Source organism: Mobula hypostoma, chromosome 5 (genome assembly GCF_963921235.1).
Source record: "Mobula hypostoma chromosome 5, sMobHyp1.1, whole genome shotgun sequence".
Classification (NCBI taxonomy): domain Eukaryota; kingdom Metazoa; phylum Chordata; class Chondrichthyes; order Myliobatiformes; family Myliobatidae; genus Mobula; species Mobula hypostoma.
The window spans coordinates 153,911,930-153,935,470 of record NC_086101.1 but is presented as its reverse complement, the minus strand read 5'-3'; the positions used below and the strand labels follow the sequence as shown (position 1 = coordinate 153,935,470).

General features: G+C 38.9%; 1 protein-coding gene across 3 annotated transcripts in view; it reads right to left on the bottom strand.

Annotated features, from left to right (window-relative positions):
- The window catches only part of adgrl3.1 (adhesion G protein-coupled receptor L3.1), a 587,214-nt gene that overhangs the window by 289,842 nt on the left and 273,831 nt on the right, over positions 1-23,541 (bottom strand). For all 3 annotated transcript variants that reach the window (XM_063049189.1, XM_063049191.1, XM_063049192.1), the window contains exon 4: positions 21,622-21,835. In XM_063049189.1, coding sequence (XP_062905259.1) covers positions 21,622-21,835 — 214 coding nt within the window. The remainder of the gene's footprint in view (positions 1-21,621; positions 21,836-23,541) is intronic.

The following is a 23,541-nucleotide window of genomic DNA, read 5'->3' as shown; positions in this document are numbered from 1 at the left end:
ATTGCTGTGCTAACCACTACGTCACTGCATTGCCCTACATCTGCACCTTTTTATTTTATTTTAATTTTCGGGGGTGGGATATGGTGGTGAGAGCGAGGAAAGGGAATGTTGCAGACAGTGAATCAATAATCATTGTCCATTGTAACATATAACATGTTCATAAAGTGTAGAGTGTGCCACATGTCAAACCAGAAACTGAGAACTCACGAGAGCCAATCTCAATGACCACATTGCACTACACTGCACTTTGCTTTTTTCCACTCTAATTGTGTCCTTTCTTGGATATTGTTATGTTCAAGTTTTTCTTTGATTCTGTCTTATGTGCAGTTTGACATAATGCTGCTGCAAGTTTTATATTGCACTTGTAGATATGACAATAAACTTTGACTTTAACATTTCCTATCCACATTTTTGTCTAAATGTCTTTTAAATATTAATATCACTCACTCAACTACTTTCTCTGGCACCTCATTTCAGACACACACCATTCTCTGTGTGGAAATTGTGCTCCTCCAGGTCACTATTAAATTTTTTCTCTCTCACCTCAACCCTATGCCCTTTAATTCTCAATTCCTGAAACCCGTCCTGTTCCTTCATCTTTTTTTCTGATCTCTATGTGTCAGTACGAGTTTAGACAGCTTCATGTCATCACACACTTACACTCAGTCGAACTTTATTAGCTACACCTGCTCATTAATGCAAATATCTAATCAGCCAATCATATGGCAGTAACTCAGTGCATAAAAGCTTGTAGAGATGATCAAGAGGTTCAGTTGTTGTTCATACCAAACAACAGAATGGTGAGGAAATGAAATCTCAGTGACTTTGACTGTGGAAAAAACTCTTAAGACAAGGTTGGATAGATTTTTATATAGTTGGGGAATTAACAGTTATGGGGAAAATGCAGGTAGGTGAAGATGAGTCCAGGATTAGATCAGCCATTATCTTATTGAATGGCGGAGCAGGCTCGATGGGACAGATGGCCTATTCTTGCTCCTATTTCTTATGTTCTTATGAATGTTTGTTGGTGCCAGATCAGGTGGCTGTGTACCTCAGAAACTGCTGATTTCCTGGGATTTTCACACACAACAGTCTCTGGAGTTTACAGAGAATGGTGTGAAAGACAAAAATATATCCAGTGAGAGGCAGTTCTGCGGGCAAAAGCACTTTGTTGATGAGAGAGGACAGAGGAGAATGGCCAGACTGGTTAAAGCTGAAAATAAGGCAAATAATCACACGTTTCAACAGTGGTGTGCAGAAGAGCATCTACACTCCTGCATCTAATAAAATGGCCACTTAATGTATATTCAGAACTTATTTGCGTTAGATCAAGACAGATTAAGTCATGAAAATCTGCAGATAGTTATGAACCATATGCCTTAACAGCAGTGTACGTGGGGAAATTGGGGTTCAGTTCAATCAATGCAGAATTTCAAATCTGAAAATAAACATCTAACAGGAGATATGTGGCTGACAGTCTGAGCTTGTCCAAGCCAATGTCTCCAAACAAAGCTTTGATTGGTTGGTGATCATTTTCCAACGGTTTAGACTTTGAAACCAAGCCATATCTTTAACATACATGAATGAGTGAATGATTTTACTTGTTCTGTTTCTATTGGGAACTGAAATGAAAGAGAGAAAAAGGGAGCTTATTAATGCAGCAATGAGAGACTTGGCAGATTTCCGAAGTTACTGGCATTGTAGTTCATATTAGCTTATGACACTCTTCCAAGCCTGATATTTCCTATTACTGTAGCATCCTTTCCAGTTTCTGCAGTGGTTCGGCAACCCACTGTTTTTATGTTGGCGTTTTATTTTCAAATGCATATATTTAATGATTGGCAGATGGATCTGCTGAATTTTGATTAACTGGAAATGTTAACTCTGAGCCTCTCACCACAGCTGTGGCCAAACTTGCTGAGTGTTTCCAACAGCTTGTTTTATTTTAGATTTCTACCATTCACACTATTTTACTTCTGTCAATGTTGTCCTTTCTAGGGCTAACACTACAATGTAACCAAATGAAATCTTAAATTGATTAAAGTTAGTAATTATCTTCAGGATAATCCTTCGAATAAGCCTGCCCATGTTGTTTCATTGGAAGTTTCATTAAACTCATCTTTGTTCCATCCAATCCCAAGGAAAATTTTCATTTATATAGCTTCTTCCACACGCTTCTGAGGAAAGCACAAAACTAAACTGTGCACACTGTGATAATAAGCAGATAATTTAGAAATTTTGATTGAAGATAAATCTTGGCCACACCACGGAGATGACTGCCTTGGTCATTTTAACATAGAACATGCTCCTCTGCCAACAGTGCCAAATTAACCTAAATCTCTTCTGTCTGCAAATGGTCCTTATACCTCTATTCCCTGCATATTCAGGACTCAAACTTCAATAGTATTTATTGTAATTTTTCAGTACACGTGTAGAGAGCAAAATGATTCTTACTCCAGATCCAATGCAGCATAAAAAATACAATGAGCATAAAAAATACAATAAATATAAAAACCAATCACATAAAACAAGGGACAAGTAACTGTAGAGTGTGGCCGTATATACACAAAATTAGCTTATATGCTGCACATACAGTGACTGTATGTACATAAGTGATGCTAGTTGCAGGAGAATCTGAACATAACGTGACTGACAGGAAATGATAAAGTGACATAGTGACTATTGGCAATAGGAACTCTTCTAGGTAGCAGCAGGGCATATGAAAACACAGTAGGGCTGTAACTGTATCATGCATCTTTCTAAAAGCCTCTTAAACACCACTATCTTAGCTGCTTCCACCACTACCTTGGTGGAGACTTATTCTATTTTCTATTTCAATTCACTGTTTTCTTTTGGAAATCATGGCACAGAATATTTTCTATATTTTTTCTATTGCTTGGTTTAACTTCTCCCAAAAGTATAGCAAGCACTCCCTCAAACAGGTGTGTCAGCCTGTTTATTTTAGCTCAAATAGCTGGGATTCTATTTTATTTATTTTAGAGATGTAGAATGGTTACAATCCCTGCCGGCCCAATGAGCCCACAATGCCCAATTACACCCATGTGACCAATAACCTACTACTCCTTCATCCTTAGAATGTGCGAGGAACCCAGAGGAAACCCACACGGTTACAGGGAGAACAGACAAACTCCTTACAAAAAGCAGTGGCATTGAACCCAGGTTGCTGGGACTGTAATTGTGTTACACTAACCACTATGCTACCATACCGTCTCCAGAACCTGCCAAGTCAGAAACAAAAATGACCCCAACTGGGAGGCGTGTATGCAATTTCAGACAAAATAAAATAGGGCACAATAATGCCTGACAATAATACACTACAAGTTCAAAATACCAAAGAAATTCAAAATAGGTTGCAAAACAAAAACTAAAATGCTTGTATATTTCCTAATAACTGTACTGTAACAGAGCCAACCAAAATAATATTAATCAACAATTCAAAACGAGGCCCATTTCAATGTTACTGCAGGCTCAATTTTCATTTTGCTAAGAACTAATTCATTGGCATTATCCAAATCATTATCTTTTTCGCTCTCCCTCAGGTTCAGAGGTGACTTGTTTCCAGTCCAGTTCTGTTATCTCTTGGGAGGGTCATAAGGCAAATCTGGGGCCCACGAACCCGACCATGGGTGGGGAAGTGCTTGATGAGACAAACAAGTCGCTCATTCCTCTTACGACTGACGCTGGGCCCTCTAATTTCAATACCGACCCAAACGTACCTTCAGAGAATGCCATGAGTTGGTGAAGATAATACATGTTAACTGATAGTGTGAACATCCTTAAATCATTTCCTCTGCCTACACAGTAATCTCTTTAGCCTACTGGAGCTCCGTTCGGCATTCCTGCTTTGTGAGACTGGTACCAACAAACCCTACCCATCAGAACCCACTGTACATCAATACTAAGTAGGTTGGATGGGAAAAAAAGTTATATTGGTTCACTTATCCTGTCAGTGGATTTAGGTTTTATGGAAACAGTGCTGATGTGTTTTCAGTGCTGCAGACAGTTCACATCTCTGAAACACACAGGAGATAAATGCTGACAGCTACCCAGAAGGACCTTTGGTTTGTGGATACTCAACATAAGACCAGTCCTCTTGTAGACTTCATTAAATGTGTAAGTAATGCTTTGGAACTTAGTCTCTGAAAGTACCCATTCACAAGTGCAATCTACATACTGTAAGAATGTTGGGGTAACCTTGGTGCTTAATAAAAGTTGAATGGTTTCCTATTTGATCTATGGGTTAGCTATACTCCATCCCAAAGTTCATTGGAGGGGAGTTGTTGCACCACAGTAAAGAAGTGTTTCAGAGTGATGACATGCCTAACTTGACCATGTTCTCCATTAAGATTGGTCTTTTTGGTTAAATTTACAGATGCTATTACAAGCAAAATTTTTGCAGGCAACCGAAAGTCCAAGTACTGCAGTGTTTACTGTTTGTGATTCCTTCATTAATTGAACATACAGTGCACCTTCAAGGACATCTTCAAAAGGCAATGCCACAAAAAAGTGGCATCCATCATTAAGGACCCCCAGCCACCACAGTAACGTTGCAGTTAGTGCGACGCGATTACATCTCGGGGCATTGGATTTTGGAGTTCCATCCCAGTGTCCTCTAAGCAGTCTGGACATCCTCCCTGTGGAATACATGGGTTTTCTCTCCAGGTGCTCCAATTTCCACCCCCCATTCAAAAACATACCGGGTAGGTTAATTGGTCACTATAAATTGTCCCGTGATTAGACTTGGGTTAAGTCAGGTTTGTTGGGGTTGCTGGGTGGTGCGGTTCGAAAGGCTAAAAGAGCCTATTCAGTGCTGTATCTCTAAATAAATAAATAAGCTCCCATCACGCAGGGCATGCTCTCATCTCTATGTTACCATCAAGGTGGTGATACAGGAGCCTGAAGACACACACTCAAGTGTTTCAGGAATAGCCTCTACCCCTCCACCATCAGATTTCTAAATGGACAATCAACCCATAATCACTACCTCACATTTTTTAAAACCTCTTTTTCAACTACATATTTAATCTAATTTTTACATATACTTATTGTAATTTATAGAATTTTATTCCTATTATGTACTGCAATGCACTGCTGCAGAACAACAAAATTTCACGGCACATGCCAGTTATATTAAACCTGATTCTGATTCTGATCCACTCTATGGTCACAATGGAAGACTACATGGAAAAATATTTTTAATTAAATCCGGAGAAGAGCATTGGCTTCAATACATATGTTAGACTACACAGGGGATTCAGTCCACATTCAATCACAGGAAATGAACAGATCTATTGCTCACACATTCTGGTTGACGTGTTGGGAGACCAAGCAACTTATTTCAAATTCCAACTTCTGGGAAATGTTCCAATGTACATTCATTATCTTTTTTTTATATCTATGCTTTTTAAAAATTTGTTTGGTGATGAGCCTTTTTCTAACAGTTCATCTTGCTGGATCCACTCAAATCAAGTTACCACCACTCCTGTTGTACCAACAGGCCACATCAATCCAGTGGGAGGCAATGTTTGAAACTTGGTCTTCCAGTAAATAAAAATGCAATGGCTTTGTGGGGAGGGAGTTCTGTTGCTACCAGACACCACTTGATCCCGTGTAAGAGTCTTTCAAACACTTAGTGCCTTGTACATATTATGAGTTAACACTACAAATGTACTGATCCAGTAACATTATGAATGTACAAACTGAATGATACTTTGAAAACAAAGACATGCACTCTTATTTTGTATTTCTTGCATGTATCAAAATTTATTTTTGTAATAAAAGAAATCTCTACACAATGCTGTAGACTGCACTACACTCCATCCTTCCTCAACCCATCCTCCACACCCTTTGTCCTTCTCTAATACAAAGAGTTGTTGAACTGCCTTGCTTGATTCCATTCATATATCAGTTTCTAAGCTCATGGGCATTACATCTGAAACAACTCTCCGTCACCGCTGGAGTTCCTTCAGGGCCGCTCTTTTTCCACTTCACAATCCTCTTCTTTGTAAAAATCATCTGCAAAAGTGGAGTCAGATTTCAGGACATTTGTTCCTCATTATGGCTCTTGTTTTCTCTGTTGATTCTGTACTGGCAGACTGTTTTGCCAGCAACCAGTCTCAGACAAGTGGCAATTTCCTACAGTGAAACAAGTGGGAAAATCAAAGCCTCGGATCTTACCACTTACTACAATTTCTGCTCCTTTGGCATGGACTCACTTCCTAGACAATGTCTCAGGCTGAACCAAAATGGTTAATTATTTTTATATTAAATCTGAAATGAATTGAATTTCCTAGCCCATGTTCTCTCCCTCATGAAAGTTTTATACTTCTCTCCAGCAACATCTATCTCTGTTTGCATCGTAACCAATCCACCGATGGAAATTGACAGCTGTATGTCTAACACATCCAGATGCAATGACTTCCATGACCATCCAAAGCTTTAACATTCAGGGAGGGCAAGTAATCAGCCTCATTCATCCTTTCTGCCCTTGTTGCTATAAATTAGCAGCAGTGTCCAAACCTGCAGATTTGAATTCTCATCCGATTCTCAAATGCTTTCGCTGCCTTAACCTTCATCACTATCATGCACCACACAGAACCAAGCCAACCTCAAACTCTTGTTCTTTGTGGCTTCTCTTAATTTTGCATATCCTGGAATTAATTTTGTCTTTCTACACTCCATAAAACTCAATGCAGATGATTTTTCTTTGCTCACGTCCCTTAGTATCTCCTCGTTTGATTCAGGATTGTGTTTCCTCTTCACACCTCCATAAAACATCACAAGTTCAAATAACAACTTCAGTTCTTCAAATCAGAATGCTACACAAACCTTCCAAAAATAAGAAAGCTACAATGTTGACACTGCATTGACAGTGGGGAAAGAGCAGAAACTTATTGGGCAATAATTCATATTTTCAGCATGTATACTGACCAAACTAATTCTGCAACATCAAGTAATCAGTGCAGCTTAGCAGTCATGTAAACATTGCAATTAAACCTAGTGTGGTATCTACCAAGAAACAGATCATCATATGATGGCTGAAACCATTTTATACAGGCTCTCCATTTAATCCTTCAGACAGGCTATGAATTCACCAATAAACACTCGGGAGAAAGGTATTAACATACAACACACATAAAAGTTGCTGGCAAAATGAGTGCTATATAGAAACCAATAAATATTTGGGAAAAAAACACAGGAATTTCAACCTCAATACTGCAACTGAAGAGTGTGCCTCAAATGCTGATATTGAGTGAATCTCTACAGAAGGTTTTCTCCATTGTACAGACATGCATACCAGAAATTCTGAAGACTGCTGGTCAATTTAAATGTTATCTTGAAGTTACTAAAGTACAGGCAATCTAAAGTTTGACATAAAACATGATTGCTTACTTCAGTGAAACACAGGTGATGTTCTGATTTCATTTCATTTTGTTCTTAATTAAATGGTATCATCAGATATCACCAGAGATGCATGATCTTTCAATTAGCATAGTGACTTCAAGATTACTTTCATCACTTTATTAGAATGATGACTTCAAATCTGGAGTGTGCACCTATGTGCAAGAGACAATATAGATATGTCATGCATCTACCACCACGAGACAGCTATTCTATTTACCCTGACTGTATTTATAATATTTATAGGCAGAAAGGCAGGTATCCTTTAACAGGCTTGGCTTCAGGAACAGAGCATCAAATTAGGCATTGACCATGTAGTTTTAAAATGACAACTAAGAAAATGCAAAGCAAAAAAAAAATTAAAATAAAACTGCTATAGAAAGATATTGCTGCATGATGTCCTTGGTGTAATTTTGTTAGTGGTGTGGCACAGGCATTAGTGGGCACATTTTTGTGTTGGATTTGATCAAGCTGTTGCGTTTTTATTATGCAACGAATGGATAATTATTAGGGTAATTCAGAGCACAGATGATGTTTCTGCCACAGCGTTATAGATAATGACAACTCTGTGAGCAAAAAATCAGTCAGGCATCATGGTTTGATTGATCCTGGCAATACATCACTAGAAATACATTAGAAAGTGCAATTATAATTTGAATCTATCACTCAAATGCTATATAATTTTAATAAATTAAAACATCCTCATACATCTTACGGATAGACTATTTTAAAGTCATGATTTGATAACAGTCCCAACAATAAATTCAACGGATAACCTGAATAGTGTTACATGTCATTCTTAGTAAGACAAGGGATTGCAATCTTTCAGCATGTTTTAACAAACCAAGATTTAATTCCTTTCAGAGACAGTCAAGACCATGGGAAATTCATCAACTTAAGACAATTAGTTCTGATAATAATGTTTCCTGCGACTTGAATGTGTGTGGTTTGAAAATGTTGAAATCCAGCCAACATACACCAGAAGGTAGACTTGTAAGGTTAGCTTAATCAACAGGGGAAAATAATTATAGCTGAAAAAACAATGGAAGGTCTTCAAAGGACTTTAATACTGAACCAATACAAATCACTTAGAGAAACAAGCTCCATTTGTCAAAGAAAATGCAGCACTGGACAAAATAAACCCAAGCAGAAAAAGTATACAAGAGTCTAAAAAACAAACAAAACTTTTAAACTGGGAGAGATACTATGAGCCATCTGAGGTGACTAAACAGATGGCAAGTGGTACAACAATAATGTGAAGAAATTACTGAAAGATATCAGAATCAACAAACAAGGTTTATGAGAATGCAAGCAGGATGATGGTTAGGAGCAGTGCAGACACATTGGAAACAGAAAATAAAGCAACAACAGACAAGTTCATTTGTTATTGGCAATGGTACTTGCAAAAGAGGAAATGAATAGCAATCTAGAAAAGAAGCAGACAGTCAAGGGGTGGTGGGGCAGAGGGAATGAATCTCAAGAGATAATAAAAATAAATGGGAAAAATGCAACTGAGTGTAATTCCTTCACTACTTAATGGTTTCCATCCAAAGTTTTAAAACAACTCTTAACTGGCAATATAATAAATGTTTGCATTGCTAATGCCAATATTCTATTAAGTTGAGAAGTTGAGAACTGTTCCTTCAAAATGAAAAATTGTACACAATTATCTTTTCCTTTTATAAGCAACTTGACAGAGCCAAGCCAAGCTTTACAAAGCAGCCAACCTTATAACTGCTTTTCAGAATTAATCAAATCTGTATTAAATGTGTGTGTGTGTGTGTGTGTGTGTGTGTGTGTGTGTGTGTACACGCCCTAAAGCGATAGTACAGACTAATTTCTGAAGGATGATTATCAACAAGCTGTGCAGGTCTGAGGAGAGTCAGTGGTCCACATATCTGGATTGTTAAAGTGGCTTAAGGAAGTTTAGAAAACTAGTATAATGCTAATGGAATAATGATGTTTAGGGCCAGAGTACAAGGGACAGAAGTTGCAGCTTTGCAAACTCCTCATTAAATCATAAAAGGAGTTCAGTTAGAAGTTTCTGAGCACTGTACTTTGGAAAAACTGTTAGTATACGGAGGGAGTACAAGATTGATTCTTAATATTTGGAGTCTAAAAGTTAAGTTATGAAGGAAAATTACACAGAAATTGTTGTACTCCCTGGAATTTAGTTGGAGATAGAGCAATTTGATTGTAGTTGTCTATAAGGGCAGCTATATTTGAATCTATCCTTCATATGGTATACAAATTAAAATATATAGTGTACCTTGCATATAAAAGTCATGATTTGATAACAATTAGATAATAGTTTATTATCCAATGAACAATAAATTCAGTGAATAACTTAAACAACACTGCATGCCATTTTTATTTAATACAATCATTCAGCATGTGAATTGATTGTTGACACCACACAGCCGCAGTAACCCTGGCCTGATGTTGAGTCTTTGGTGCTGCATGTGTGAAGTTTGCTGGCTCTCTCTGTGTGACCTTGTGGATTTTCCCCAATTTCCTCTCAATGCCAGAGACATGATGGTAGGTTGAATAGGCATCATAACTCTCCCTTTAAAATAACTGAGAAGTAAAAGAATTAAAGGAGGGTTGATAAACAGCTGGGAGATAGAAGAAGCGGTTGGGATGCAGGGAGTAGATCTGATGGGGTTGCTTCCTTGGACAAAATGGCTTCTGTGTAATAAGTAATAAAAAAAGAATTGAGGTGGTAATGAGAAAAGCCAATCCAATCATTTGAGGGAGTTGGGATCAAGGGCAGTATTGTCTCAAAATTGGGGCCAGGCATTTTAAGAGCAAGTTTAGGACACACAGGTATGAACAAAGTTTGAAAGAAATTTGAAACTTATCCACAAATGCTGATTGATCACTCGTTGAAGTTCAAAGGCAGATAGATTTTTTTTTAATTTTCCAGATGGTTTCCAGAATTACAGGGAAATATAATGAACCCAGTCACTGGTCATGAGTCATACAGCGAGGAAATGGACCATGCTAACCAAGATTCCCATTTCAGCTAGCCCCAGTTACCTGCATTTGGCGCATGTACCTCTAAACCTTTCCGATACATGTATCTGTCCAAGTAACCTTTCAACGTTGTTTATTTAAAAGTTGCTGGTGAACGCAGCAGGCCAGGCAGCATCTCTAGGAAGAGGTGCAGTCGACGTTTCAGGCCGAGACCCTTCGTCAGAACTTGACGAAGGGTCTCGGCCTGAAACGTCGACTGCACCTCTTCCTAGAGATGCTGCCTGGCCTGCTGCGTTCACCAGCAACTTTTATGTGTGTTGCTTGAATTTCCAGCATCTGCAGAATTCCTGTTATTAACGTTGTTTATTTGCCTGCTTCAGCCACTTCATCTAGCAGCTCATTCAGGTACACTCTTCCATCTGTGAAGCTGCCCCATCCCCCATGTTCCTATTTAATCTCTCGCCTCACACCTCAAACCCACGTCCTCTAGCTCTTGTTTCCCTAACACTGAAACAAAGACCGTGCAGTGACCTGCTCTATGCCCCTTGTGATTTTATACATAGTCAGTCACATTCTCATTCATGGCTTTCTAAGCACAAAGGCTCAATCCTATATTTCTGGTCCCAAGCAAGAAAAGATTCTGTTTATGCTAATAACAACCAGACCATAATTTTCAGCTTATATCATATAATCAGCTACTTTACATACATACACAGCCGCTGTACAAAATAAAGCTGTCACGTAAATTTATTTTTATTGCCAAATATTAAAGAGTAATAACTGATGCACTTTTTAAAATAAATTAATCAAATTAAAACCTACAAATATGATTTCAATAGACTTTCATTGTGAAATTGATTATTCTTGCATTTCAGCATGATAATAATCTTACAGCCACACAGAAATAGCATCATTCTCTGAGGTGTGTCAAATCACATATAATTGCAGCATGAAAGACAAATAGAACAGGAATAGACAACAGTTTGGAAATGGAAGCACCACCATAGGTAGTAACTGCATTTTATAACAAACAATCTGCTAGAGCAGGGGTTCCCAAACTGGGGTCCACAGACCCCTTGGCTAATGCTAAGGGTCCATGACATAAAAAAGTTTGGGAACCCCTGTGTGAGAGGAACTCAGCAGGTACAGCTGCATCAATGGGAGAAACTAAGTTGCTGATATCCTTCATCAGTTCCTCCCTCCATGGTGTCCAGAACTGAACACAATACCCATTATCAGTGATCACAAACTACTGGTCCCCATCATAAAATTAGATGACCTGGACTTCAGTTTACAGGATGTGATATCAAAGGCTGCAGTTAATGCCAAAATGTGGTAAATGACAAACATTGAAGAAGACAGGTCATTAACAGACCCATTAAAAAGATAACACAAAACAAATGTAACGAAACACCATGATGTGTGAAGTGATTGAATTTGTTTGGAAGAATGAGAAGGGACAACATAAATAAAGTGATACAACTTATGAAGAGAGGCAGCAAAACATAACACAAGCATGAATAAAAAACTTTGCAAGTAAAAGCACAAACTGTGTAGAAAGTTGGAATTAATATTCGGTTCTGTTAAGACAAAGAACAAAATCAAATAAGTTATGACAGATGTTCACAAAGAACTGCTTACAAATCAATCGGACTGTTGTATTCCATTGTGGGCATCACCCTAAACAGACAGAAAAACTTCCAAGGTCCAAAAGAGATTTACTAGGTAATGTGTGGAGGTGAAGGAAATCTGTTAAACAGAAACTGGGAAAGATGGAATTGTTCTTGAAAAGACCAACTGGAGTGGTGCTAAAGATGTTCAAAATTATGAATGACCTTAATATAGTAGTAGAGGGATTAATATCAAGAAGGAACTGAAGTGATTGGAAAAAGAATAAAAACTTTAATTCAAATATGTGCGACAATTGAGTGTGCTGCAGTTGTTACTGACTTCATTAAAACCTCTGTGGATGGGTTTGTGCCCACAAGGACTTGCAGTTCATTCCCAAACCAACAGCCGTGGATGAACCAGGAGGTGCATCGTTCAAGGCTGGTGACCCAGAAAGCCAGGTATGACTTGTAGAGATGTACGACGACTCTGGAGAGATTTAAAAGACATTTCTTCCTGCAAATTGAAACCCAATAGCATGAATGACAGCGATGCTTCACTGCCAGATAAACTCAACACCTTCTATACCCGCCTTGAAAGGGAAAATATAACTACAGCTGTGAAAATCCTGCTGCACAAGTGATCTGTGATCTCAGTCCTGGAACTCAATGTTAGGCTGTCTTTAAAGAGGGTGAACCCTCACAAGGCGGAAGGCCCCAGAGTGCCTGGTAAGGCTCTGAAAACTGGTGCCAACCAACTGGCGGGAGTAGTCAAGGACATTTTCAACCTCTCACTGCTATGGGGGGAGATTCCCACTTGATTCAAAAAGGCAACAATTATACCAGTGCCTAAGAAGAATAATGTGAGTTGCCCAGTAGCACTCACATCTACAGTGATGAAATGCTTTGAAAGGTTAGTCATGACTAAACTGAACTCCTGCATCAGCAAGGACCTGGACCCACTGCAATTTGCCTATCGACACAATAGGTCAACGACAGATGCAATCTCAATGGCTCTCCACACGGCTTTAGACCACCTGGACAATACAAACACCTATGTCAGGATGCTGTTCATTGACTATAGTTCAGCATTTAACACCATCATTCCCACAATCCTGATTGAGAAGTTACAGAACCTGGGCCTCTGCAATTGGATCATCGACTTTCTAAGCAAAAGACCACAATCTGTGCAGATTGGTGACAATACCTCCTCCTCGCTGACTATCAACACTGGTACACCACAGGGGTGTGTGCTCAGCCCACTGCTCTACCCTCTCTATACCTATGACTGTGTGGCTAGGCATAGCTCAAATACCATCTATAAATTTGCTGATGATACAACCATTGTTGGTAGAATCTCAGATGGCGACAAAAGGGTGTACAGGAGCTAGATATGCCAACTAATGGAGTGGTGTCATAGCAACAACTTTGCACTCAACATCAGTAGGACAAAACAGCTGATTGTGGACTTCAGGAAGGGTGAGATGAAGGAACACATACCAATCCTCATAGAGGGATCAGTAATGGAGAGAGTGAGCAGCTTCAAGTTCCTGAGTGTCAAGATCTCTGAGGATCTAACCAGGTCCCAACATATCGATGCAGCTATAAAGAAGGCAAGACAGCAATTATACTTCATTAGTAGTCTGTAGGAGTTTGGTATGTCAACAAATACACTATAGATGTATATAGATGTACAGTGAAGAGCACTCTGACAGGCTGCATCACTGTCTGATATGGGGGGGGGCGGGTGGGGGAGGTGGGAAGGCTACAGCACAGAACTGAAAGAAGCTGCAAAGAGTCATAAATTAAGTAGGCTCCATCTTGGGTAGTAGCCTACAAAGTACCCAAGACATCTTCAAGGAGTGTTGTCTCAGAAAGGCAGTGTCCATTATTAAGGACCTCCAGCACCCAGGGCATGCCCTTTTAACCATATAACAATTACAGCACGGAAACAGGCCATCTCAGCCCTTCTAGTCCGTGCCGAACGCTTACTCTCACCTAGTCCCACCGACCTGCACTCAGCCTATAATCCTCCATTCCTTTCCTGTCCATACAACTATCCAATTTAACTTTAAATGACAAAATGAAACCTGCCTCAACCACTTCTGCTGGAAGCTCGTTCCACACAGCTACCACTCTCTGAGTAAAGAAGTTCCCCCTCATGTTACCCCTAAACTTTTGCCCTTTAACTCTCAACTCATGTCCTCTTGTTTGATTCTCCCCTACTCTCAATGGAAAAAGCCTATCCACATCAACTCTATCTATCCCCCTCATAATTTTAAACACCTCTATCAAGCCCCCCTCAACCTTCCATGTTCCAAAGAATAAAGACCCAACTTGTTCAACCTTTCTCTGTAACTTAGGTGATGAAACCCAGGTAACATTCTAGTAAATCTTCTCTGTACTCTCTCTATTTTGTTGACATCTTTCCTATAATTCAGTGACCAGAACTTTACACAATACTCCAAATTTGGCCTCACTAATGCCTTGTGCAATTTCAACATTACATCCCAACTCCTATACTCAATGCTCTGATTTATAAAGGCCAGCATACCAAAAGCTTTCTTCACCACCCTATCCACATGAGATTCCACCTTCAGGGAACTATGCACCATTATTCCTAGATCCCTCGGTTCTACGGCATTCTTCAATGCTCTACCATTTACCATGTATGTCCTATTTTGATTAGTCCTACCAAAACGTAGCACCTCACATTTATCAGCATTAAACCCCATCTGCCATCTTTTGGCCCACTCTTTAACTGGCCTAAATCTCTCTGCAAGCTTTGAAACCCTACTTCATCATCCACAACTCCACCTATCTTAGTATTATCTGCATACTTACTAATCCAATTTACAACCCCATCATCCAGATCATTAATGTATATGACAAACAACATTGGACCCAGTACAGATCCCTGAGGCACACCACTAGGCACCGGCCTCCAATCTGACGAACAGTTATCCCCACTACTCTCTGGCGTCTCCCATCCAGCCACTGCTGAATCCATTTTACTACTTCAATATTACCGAATGATTGAACCTTCCTAACTAACCTTCCATGTGGAACCTTGTCAAAGGCCTTACTGAAGTCCATATAGACAACATCCACCACTTTACCCTCATCAACTTTCTGAGTAACCTCTTCAAAAAATTCGGTAAGATTTGTCAAACATGACCTTCCACGCACAAATCCATGTTGACTGTTCCTAATCAGACCCTGTCTATCCAGATAATTATATATGCCATCTCTAAGAATACTTTCCATCAATTTACCCACCACTGACGTCAAACTCACAGGCCGATAATTGCTAGGTTTACTCTTGGAACCCTTTTTAAACAATGGAACAACATGAGCAATACGCCAATCCTCCGGCACCATCCTCGTTTCTAATAACATTTGAAATATTTCTGTCAGAGCCCCTGCTATTTCCACACTAACTTCCCTCAAGGTCCTAGGGAATATCCTATCAGGACCCGGAGACTTATCCACTTTTATATTCCTTAAAAGTGCCAGTACTTCCCCTTCTTTAATCATTATAGTTTCCATTACTTCCCTACCCGTTTCCCTTACCCTTACATAATTCAATATCCTTCTCCTTAGTGAGTACCAAAGAAAAGAAATTGTTCAAGATCTCTCTCATCTCTTTTGGCTCCACACATAGCTTTCCACTCTGATTCTCCAAGGGACCAATTTTATCCCTCACTATCCTTTTGCTATTAATATAACTGTAGAAACCCTTGGGATTTATTTTCACCTTACTTGCCAAAGCAACCTCGTATCTTCTTTTAGCTTTTCTAATTTCTTTCTTAAGATTCTTTTTGCATTCTTTATGTTCCTTGAGCACCTCATTTACTCCATTCTGCCTAAATTTATTGTAGATATCTCTCTTTTTTCGAACCAAGTTTCCAATATCCCTTGAAAGCCATGGCTTTCTCAAACTTTTAACCTTTCCTTTCAACCTAACAGGAACATAAAGATTCTGTACCCTCAAAATTTCACCTTTATATGACCTCCATTTCTCTATTACATCCTTCCCATCAAACAAATTGTCCCAATCCACTCTTTCTAAATCCTTTCGCATCTCCTCAAGGTTAGCCTTTCTCCAATCAAGAATCTCAACCTTGGGTCCAGACCTATCCTTCTCCATAATTATATTGAAACTAATGGCATTGTGATCACTGGACCTGAAGTGCTCCGTAACACAAACCTCTGTCACCTGACCTATCTCATTCCCTAACAGGAGATCCAACACTGCCCCTTCTCTAGTTGGTACCTCTATGTATTGCTGCAAAAAACTATCCTGCACACATTTTACAAACTCCAAACCATCTAGCCCTTTTACAGTATGGGCTTCCCAGTCTATGTGTGGAAAATCAAAATCTCCCACAATCACAACCTTGTGCTTACTACAAATATCTGCTATCTCCTTACAAATTTGCTCCTCCAATTCTCGCTCCCCATTTGGTGGTCTATAATACACTCTTATAAGTGTTATTACACCTTTTCTCACTGTTACCATCAGGTAGAAGGTACAAAAGCCTGAAGGCACACACTCAGCGATTCAGGAACAGCTTTTTCCCTTCTGCCATCTGATTACTAAATGGACATTGAACCTATGAACACTACCTCACTTTTTAAATATATATTAATTTCTGTTTTTGCATGATTTTTTATCTATTCAATATGCATATACTGTAATTGATTTTTTTTCCTCCTTCTATGTTATGTATTGCATAGAACTGCTGCTGCTAAGTTAACAAATCTCACGACACATGCTGCTGATAATAAACCTGATACTGATTCTGCATTTGCTAGGGTCTGGAACCCGTTGCCCAAAGGGATGGCAGAAACAGATTCAAAAGAGAACCGGATGAAGCTCTGCGTGCCAATGGTATGATAGAATGAATGGCTTCTTTTTGACCAGTTGTTACTTCTCAACCATCAGGCTTCCTGAACCGATGTGGTATTCATCACTCATTTCAACTCTGAACTGATTCGACAACCTATGTGCTCACTTTCAAGGATGCTACAACACATTCTCAGTATTATTTATTTATTGTATTTGCAGTTTCTCGTTTGCATATTGGCTGTTTGTAGTTTTTTTCATTGATTCTGTTGTATTTCTTTGTTCTACTGTGAACGACTGCAAGAAAATGAATCTCAGGGTAGTAAACTGTGGTATATATGTACTTTGATAATAAATTTACTTTGAACTCTGAATTCCATCTTCCAAAGATTTTATAGTTTTAAGACTGAATGAATCACCTGTTACTCCACTCAACTATTACTGATGAAACAGATGGAAGAAAATTACCTAATATGAAGCAGAAGTGATTTAGAACTCCTGTCACCCAACCTGCCATTTTTTCAAGATCATGACTTTTATTATCTCATCAATACTTTCCTTCACTGACTACACATGACTTGGGTTTCGCCAAATATCCAAAAACCTTTCGACCTCTGTCTTCATTCAGCAACAAAACATTGACGAAGTCCATTGGCAGGGATTTCCAAAGATCACCATGCTCCAGGTGAGAAAGTTTCTTCTCATCTCAGCCCTGAATGCGCACCTGCTTGTTTTGCAATTGGCCCTGACACTCAACACCCACCAAGATGAGCCATCCGTTCTTGTATCTGTCATGTCAGAAGCTGTTTAAAAAAAAGTTGCCTGTTTCAAACAGTTCACTTCTTATTCTTCTAATTCCAAGAAAGTCTAAGCAAAACTGCTGAGGTTATTTCTCAAAGGACAAATCACAATTATCTTGGAATAAATCTGGTGACCCCTCCCCCCATTGCACTTCCTCGCTTACATTATATCCTCTTTTAAATAGAAAAATTAAACTGGCAGACAATATTTGAGTTACAGTTATTCCAAGTATCATAATACAGCAGCAACATTCCCCTTTATTAAAAGAAGGGAATACATTAATAAATTTATTCAGGAAAATATGTCAAGAGGTCATTTTCTGTTTTGTTCTATATGAAACTTGAAACACATTTACTCAATTTACACAAAAGTATTAATTTATAGTTTTATGATACCTTCCCTCTTGTATACATACATACAAACTGGAAGAATTGTGGATATACCACTGCCTCCTCTGTACTTGTGCTCAGAGTGAAGAACTCTCCCTGTAAGGAAAAATCTCTGGAAATGTTTTTAAGTGATACATTTTCCCAGTAATGCAAATATGAGTTATTATTGTTTTCTCCCTGCTTCAAAGCTGCAAAGTCCAGTTCCCTTCCATTTGGAAATCCAAAAATCTGCATTTGCTGGAATTCTGAAATAAAATCAGAAAATGCTGGACACACTCAGAGATCATCTGTGGAAAGAGAAGTAGTTAATGTTTCAGGTCTGGGACCCTTAAGATCTGATGAAGGGTCCTTACATTTGGAAGCAGGGTTTAAATGAAACTTTGCCTTGGTGTGTCACCTACTTTATACAATTAGCATTACTCCAACATATACAAGTTCCATTACTCTCACAAAGTGACTCGCTAATTGTACTGGTACTGATGGTGAACTATCATGAAAAAGAAACATATCGTAGATGGTGAACGCAGCAGGCCAGGCAGCACCTCTAGGAAGAGGTACAGTCGATGTTTCGGGCCAAGACCCTTCGTCAGGTCTCGGCCCAAAACGTCGACTGTACCTCTTACTAGAGATGCTGCCTGGCCTGCTGCGTTCACCAGCAACTTTGAGTTGTGTTGCTTGAATTTCCAGCATCTGCAGAATTCCTCGTGATGTCGTAGATGGAATGCTTTATATTGAAAAGTGTTCCACTTTTCTCCTGACAAACTCCTTCCTTGTGGAATAGACGTGCAAAGAAAAAAGCCAACTTGATAGATGCCTGCCATTTTTTTTTTGCCTTTTGAAGCCGTTCAATTACACATGTACTACAATGAAGCAAGCTGAGCTCTGTGCAAATGAAATGGAAATGACAGCTCATCACATGACCTTATAAATATCAATTAACAAACTCCACATTTGCACTACAGGAGAGGCTCTGATAAACTGCTCTGCTGCAAAGAGCAGGGCGTCAGCCTAATTTCACATTGTCACTATAGCTACCAAGCTCATCAAAACTTAAATCTTCCTCATTATACCATGGTTCCAGTTAATAAATTTTCCTCAAGTATGAACTGAAAGCTGTTTACAACATTTGAGTGCTCCTCTGTCAAAACCAGCTCTTGATCTGAAAATTTAATATTACCTCTTGTCACTGAATTTACAGCGACTAATCGCCTAAATGGATACGCAAAGGGTTAGCAACTGAAAAAAAATAGCTGAAGTGACAGGGGAGTGAGCACAGATAATAGATGTGCAGTGAAATTATGCAATGACCATGAAAAAATCAGAAACCTTCTGTGTCCAGGACTGAAGTACCCAATTGGCAGAAGACCAGTTACAGAGGGGGAAATAAAAGATAAAATAATTGCATTGTGCATTGCAATTGTTCATTCAAAATGTGCTATAATAAAACACCTAGGTCACAAAATTCATGACTTAACAATGCAGCACTTTGAAATGCTGAACAATAAACACTGTAATGTTAAATACTTTCAAAGTAAAATTATTGTACTTTCAATCAACAGATTCTACAAAGAATTAAACACTGACACCCAGCTATGATTCATTCATTGAAAGTCTGAAACCAGACAAAAAGAACTTCAGGAAAGACCAGCACTTCAGATTTTGTGACAGAATGAAATCCTTAAAGTTGAAATAATAACTAATAAACCATGCATCGTTATAATATTTTTCAAGAAAATTAGGCTATTCAGACACTTCTCTGAAAAGCTAGTGTTTGGAAGAAAGCAAGTCAACACTGGAAGGTCCTGAGATTAGATACTTTGGGACCAAAAGAGACAAAGACCTTCCTGTGTGCCTTATGGATTTAACTATTAAGTAACAAACACGGAATGTTTATTCCATTCTTTAATTAGCAAACTGACTAATAAAAGAACAATTTCCTGTTTTAAACCGTGCAACTGAATGTAATAGGGCACACCAACATTAACAACGTGGATGGTGATCTGGTAACGAGATCATACTTTATTTCTGATACTTGAAGCACTTCAAAAAGGAAGCACTCACAACACAAGTTGATTTTTCTTGTATGTTACAACATTTACAATGACACGTCAGCATGACATCATTTTTTTGATGCCAATTTCCCATGACTTTTAATTTCTCCAGGTCATTTTGTTTCCATCATAGTTTTAAAGTTCATTACTGATTGGGGCAGTTAAGTTTCCAGGGTATTCCCTGGATCCAACAATTTCACTGCCAACCTAAACTCAAAGGTGAGGATGACTGCATAATTACTTCCATTTGTAGCTAATAATGAAAAAAGACCAAGTCAACACTCCAGCTTATAAGTAAATTTTGTGCCACACAAGTACGAGGCAATATCCAGCCCCAGCAGGAGGGCAATTTTGGCATTCAGAAAGCATTGCCACCAACCAGAACCTTAACTGTATGAACTAAATATACAGCCTGAACACCATTACAAATTACAGCAAATTTCAAAATAATTTCAAGACATATGACAACAATAATAAAATCTTTTGCACTTCAGCAAAAGACTACATGTGACACTCTATTTACAGAAACTATAAAGGAACCCATGAAATGAGGTGCTTTTCATCACTGTCAACGGGGTTTTGAATTGAAAATGTAGTCTTCAACCTTCAGAATACACAAGAACATAAAATCAAACCAGCATAATTTCACTTAAACCAATAACTGTTGGAATGTGGTTCTGATTTATAGAAAGAAAGGATGATCATTTCAAGTCCAGATAGTAGTCGTGGTAGCAGGAAGTTGTTGATCCCAGGGAATAATGGGTTTATGCGTCTGTTGGACTGTGTCCTCTCCAGGGTGAAAACTCAGGTGGGAAGACTTGAAGAACTGGCTGATGCCCATGCAGTGGGTTCCCCCTCTCCACATCACTGATCTAATCCAAGGGAAGGGCAAGCGCTGATACATCTTGGCACCAGTGTTGTCACAGGTCGCCAGAGTGAAGTTGTAAACAACATCAAACTGCCTTAGGGACCCCGGCTCTGGATTTCTTCCTCGGGGTTTACTCCCAAAGCCTTTTCCATGGGTGGGTATGGCTGCAAGGCTGCGTAGGTTGAAAATAAGAGTTTTCCTTCTCTTGGGTGGGCTGCCATCCAAGGCTGACGAGCCCCACCTGCCCGAAATTCCAGATAAACAAGTCAAATGTAGGCGGATTTTTGACGAAAGAAACTATTGGCTTCCATCAGATTATATTGTTTCATAAACTAAAATTATGATGGAAATTAGTAAGAAATGACAATGCTGTATTTTTCCTGGCGTAGTGCTTCCAGAACAAACAGGCTTTACTGCTGTTATATTCTGCCTTTATAATTGTCAGGATTCAGGTCTCTTTACTGCTATCCCTTGAACACAAATCTGGTTGTGATTTACTGGCTGGTAGAAAGAATGTAAAGAATTATTCATTGCTTATCTCAGGCAAACCACAGTGTAGGACTATTGTTGCAAGCTTGTTACCCATATAACAAGTTTGCCATTAAATTAATGAACATAATAACCAATTGTAAGAACCAGGCACAAGCATCAAACTTACCTCTGTGACATTATCTTATAGGCATCTGGTAAGAAGCATTGAATGTTTTCCATCTGGGCTTGATCTGCATCGCAGATTTTATCATCAGTTCTTCCATAATTAGCACTTTCAATCATAATAACATCGGTTCCAGGACAGCGAAGTTCAATTGGATAACTCTCACAGGACAGCTCCCTTCTCACCACAGCCATTGGGACAGGAGCTCGGTTAAAGGCTGTAAAATGAAACAGAAGAAAACTTAGTTTGAGGCACTACTGATACACAAGCGAGTGTGCAGATGCTGGAAGCCTGGACTAGCACACACAAAATACTGAAGGATGAATGGTCTCATTTTCCTCCATAGATGTTGCCTGACCCACTGAGTGAGTTGACAACACTTCCAATGTTTTAACTTAATTTAATAAGAGAAAAAATGGACACATAATAAACTGCAAGATAGGTGTAAATTGTGTGAGCAGCAAATCATTATCTGAAGTCGATGAACTCAGTGTCGTACCTGGAAAGCTGCCATGTGTCCAATCAAAGGATGACCTGCTGCTCATTGAGCTTCAGTACACAAAGTCAGAGGCACAGGAGCAGAGTAGGTATGGGGCAACTGTTAGCTTTGGGACATTCTATGCTGTGGGTCACCACCTGCCTCTGGATTCTGCAGTGTTGTGAGATTTGACAGCAGTATTCATAAATGAAAGAAGTCCATGTGAATGCCCAGTCCACAAAATGAATTCTGGGGATCCGAGCCTTATCAGAGAAGTAAATTGTTAGATGCTTCCTAAAGCTGAGGACTTGAGACCTGTGTGAAGATAATTCAGAATAAATACAATAATAATGCAAGGCAAAGTGCCTTGAGATCCTGAAGGGAGTTGAAGGTAGAAAAGAGTGTGGAAATGCAAAGATGGAGAGTGGGAGATGATCCATTGAATTAGAAGGCTGAAGGGATGGAGGATGTGAACAAAGGGAGATCTATCAAAGTTCCAGGAGGGTGAAACATGTTTCTTTTTATTGTTACCACTACTCTTTGTGTTCCATCACCTCTTCTCTGACTCAATCACTCCTGCCACCTTTTGGTTTCTTCTTCCCATCCTCTTCCCTTGTAATTTTGCTTTATCACCAGCCTTGGACAATTTAGATGTCAAACTATAAACATAAGGCTTATTATGTTTCTTTCCTCTGATTTACTATTTGACCCACATGTATGTTTCAAACATTTTCAATTATATCTGAGATTTCTAGGAACTTCAGCGTTTTGCATTTGGACTAACATCATCTAGTAACACAATCACTGGCATTTTAAAAAGATCCATGGCAAGATAAAATAGTTTACTCCAATTTTAAGACAACAGAGAGTAAATTCATTCAAGGTATAAAACAGATCCCCAGCCTCAACCCATCCATTCCCCTTCCAACAGATTTGGTTACAATTACAATCGGTGTAATCTTGTCCAATTTGAGCCTCAAGCAGATGACAACAAATACAATCATGAAGCACCATAATCTAGAAAGCGACATTATATGATTCTTGTGATAAATTCATTTGAATAAAAGCACATATTTTTGAAATGCATGAATGATCCACTGCATAGAAACTATTCTTTCAAGACTCATTAATGAAGCAAGCATACTGTCTGTGATATTGCAGCATCAACGGTTTCTTAATCCGCTTGTATAGTTAGACCAACATACAACTAGATTACTAAATGCAATGTCAGAGTTTTATCCAGGTAAATGAGGAACAAATTCTCATTAGGCAGCAGCACGCTAACAGAATGTCTTAATTACATTGCTTTAATGATCACACAGTATTATGTTCAAGAAGAAATACTTCAAGGCTTTCTACAAATTGCCTTCAGCCCTAATGTTTACAGAAACAAGCTGCACTTGATTAATTGGGGTAAAGGTTCATATATTCGTGGCCAACTAATT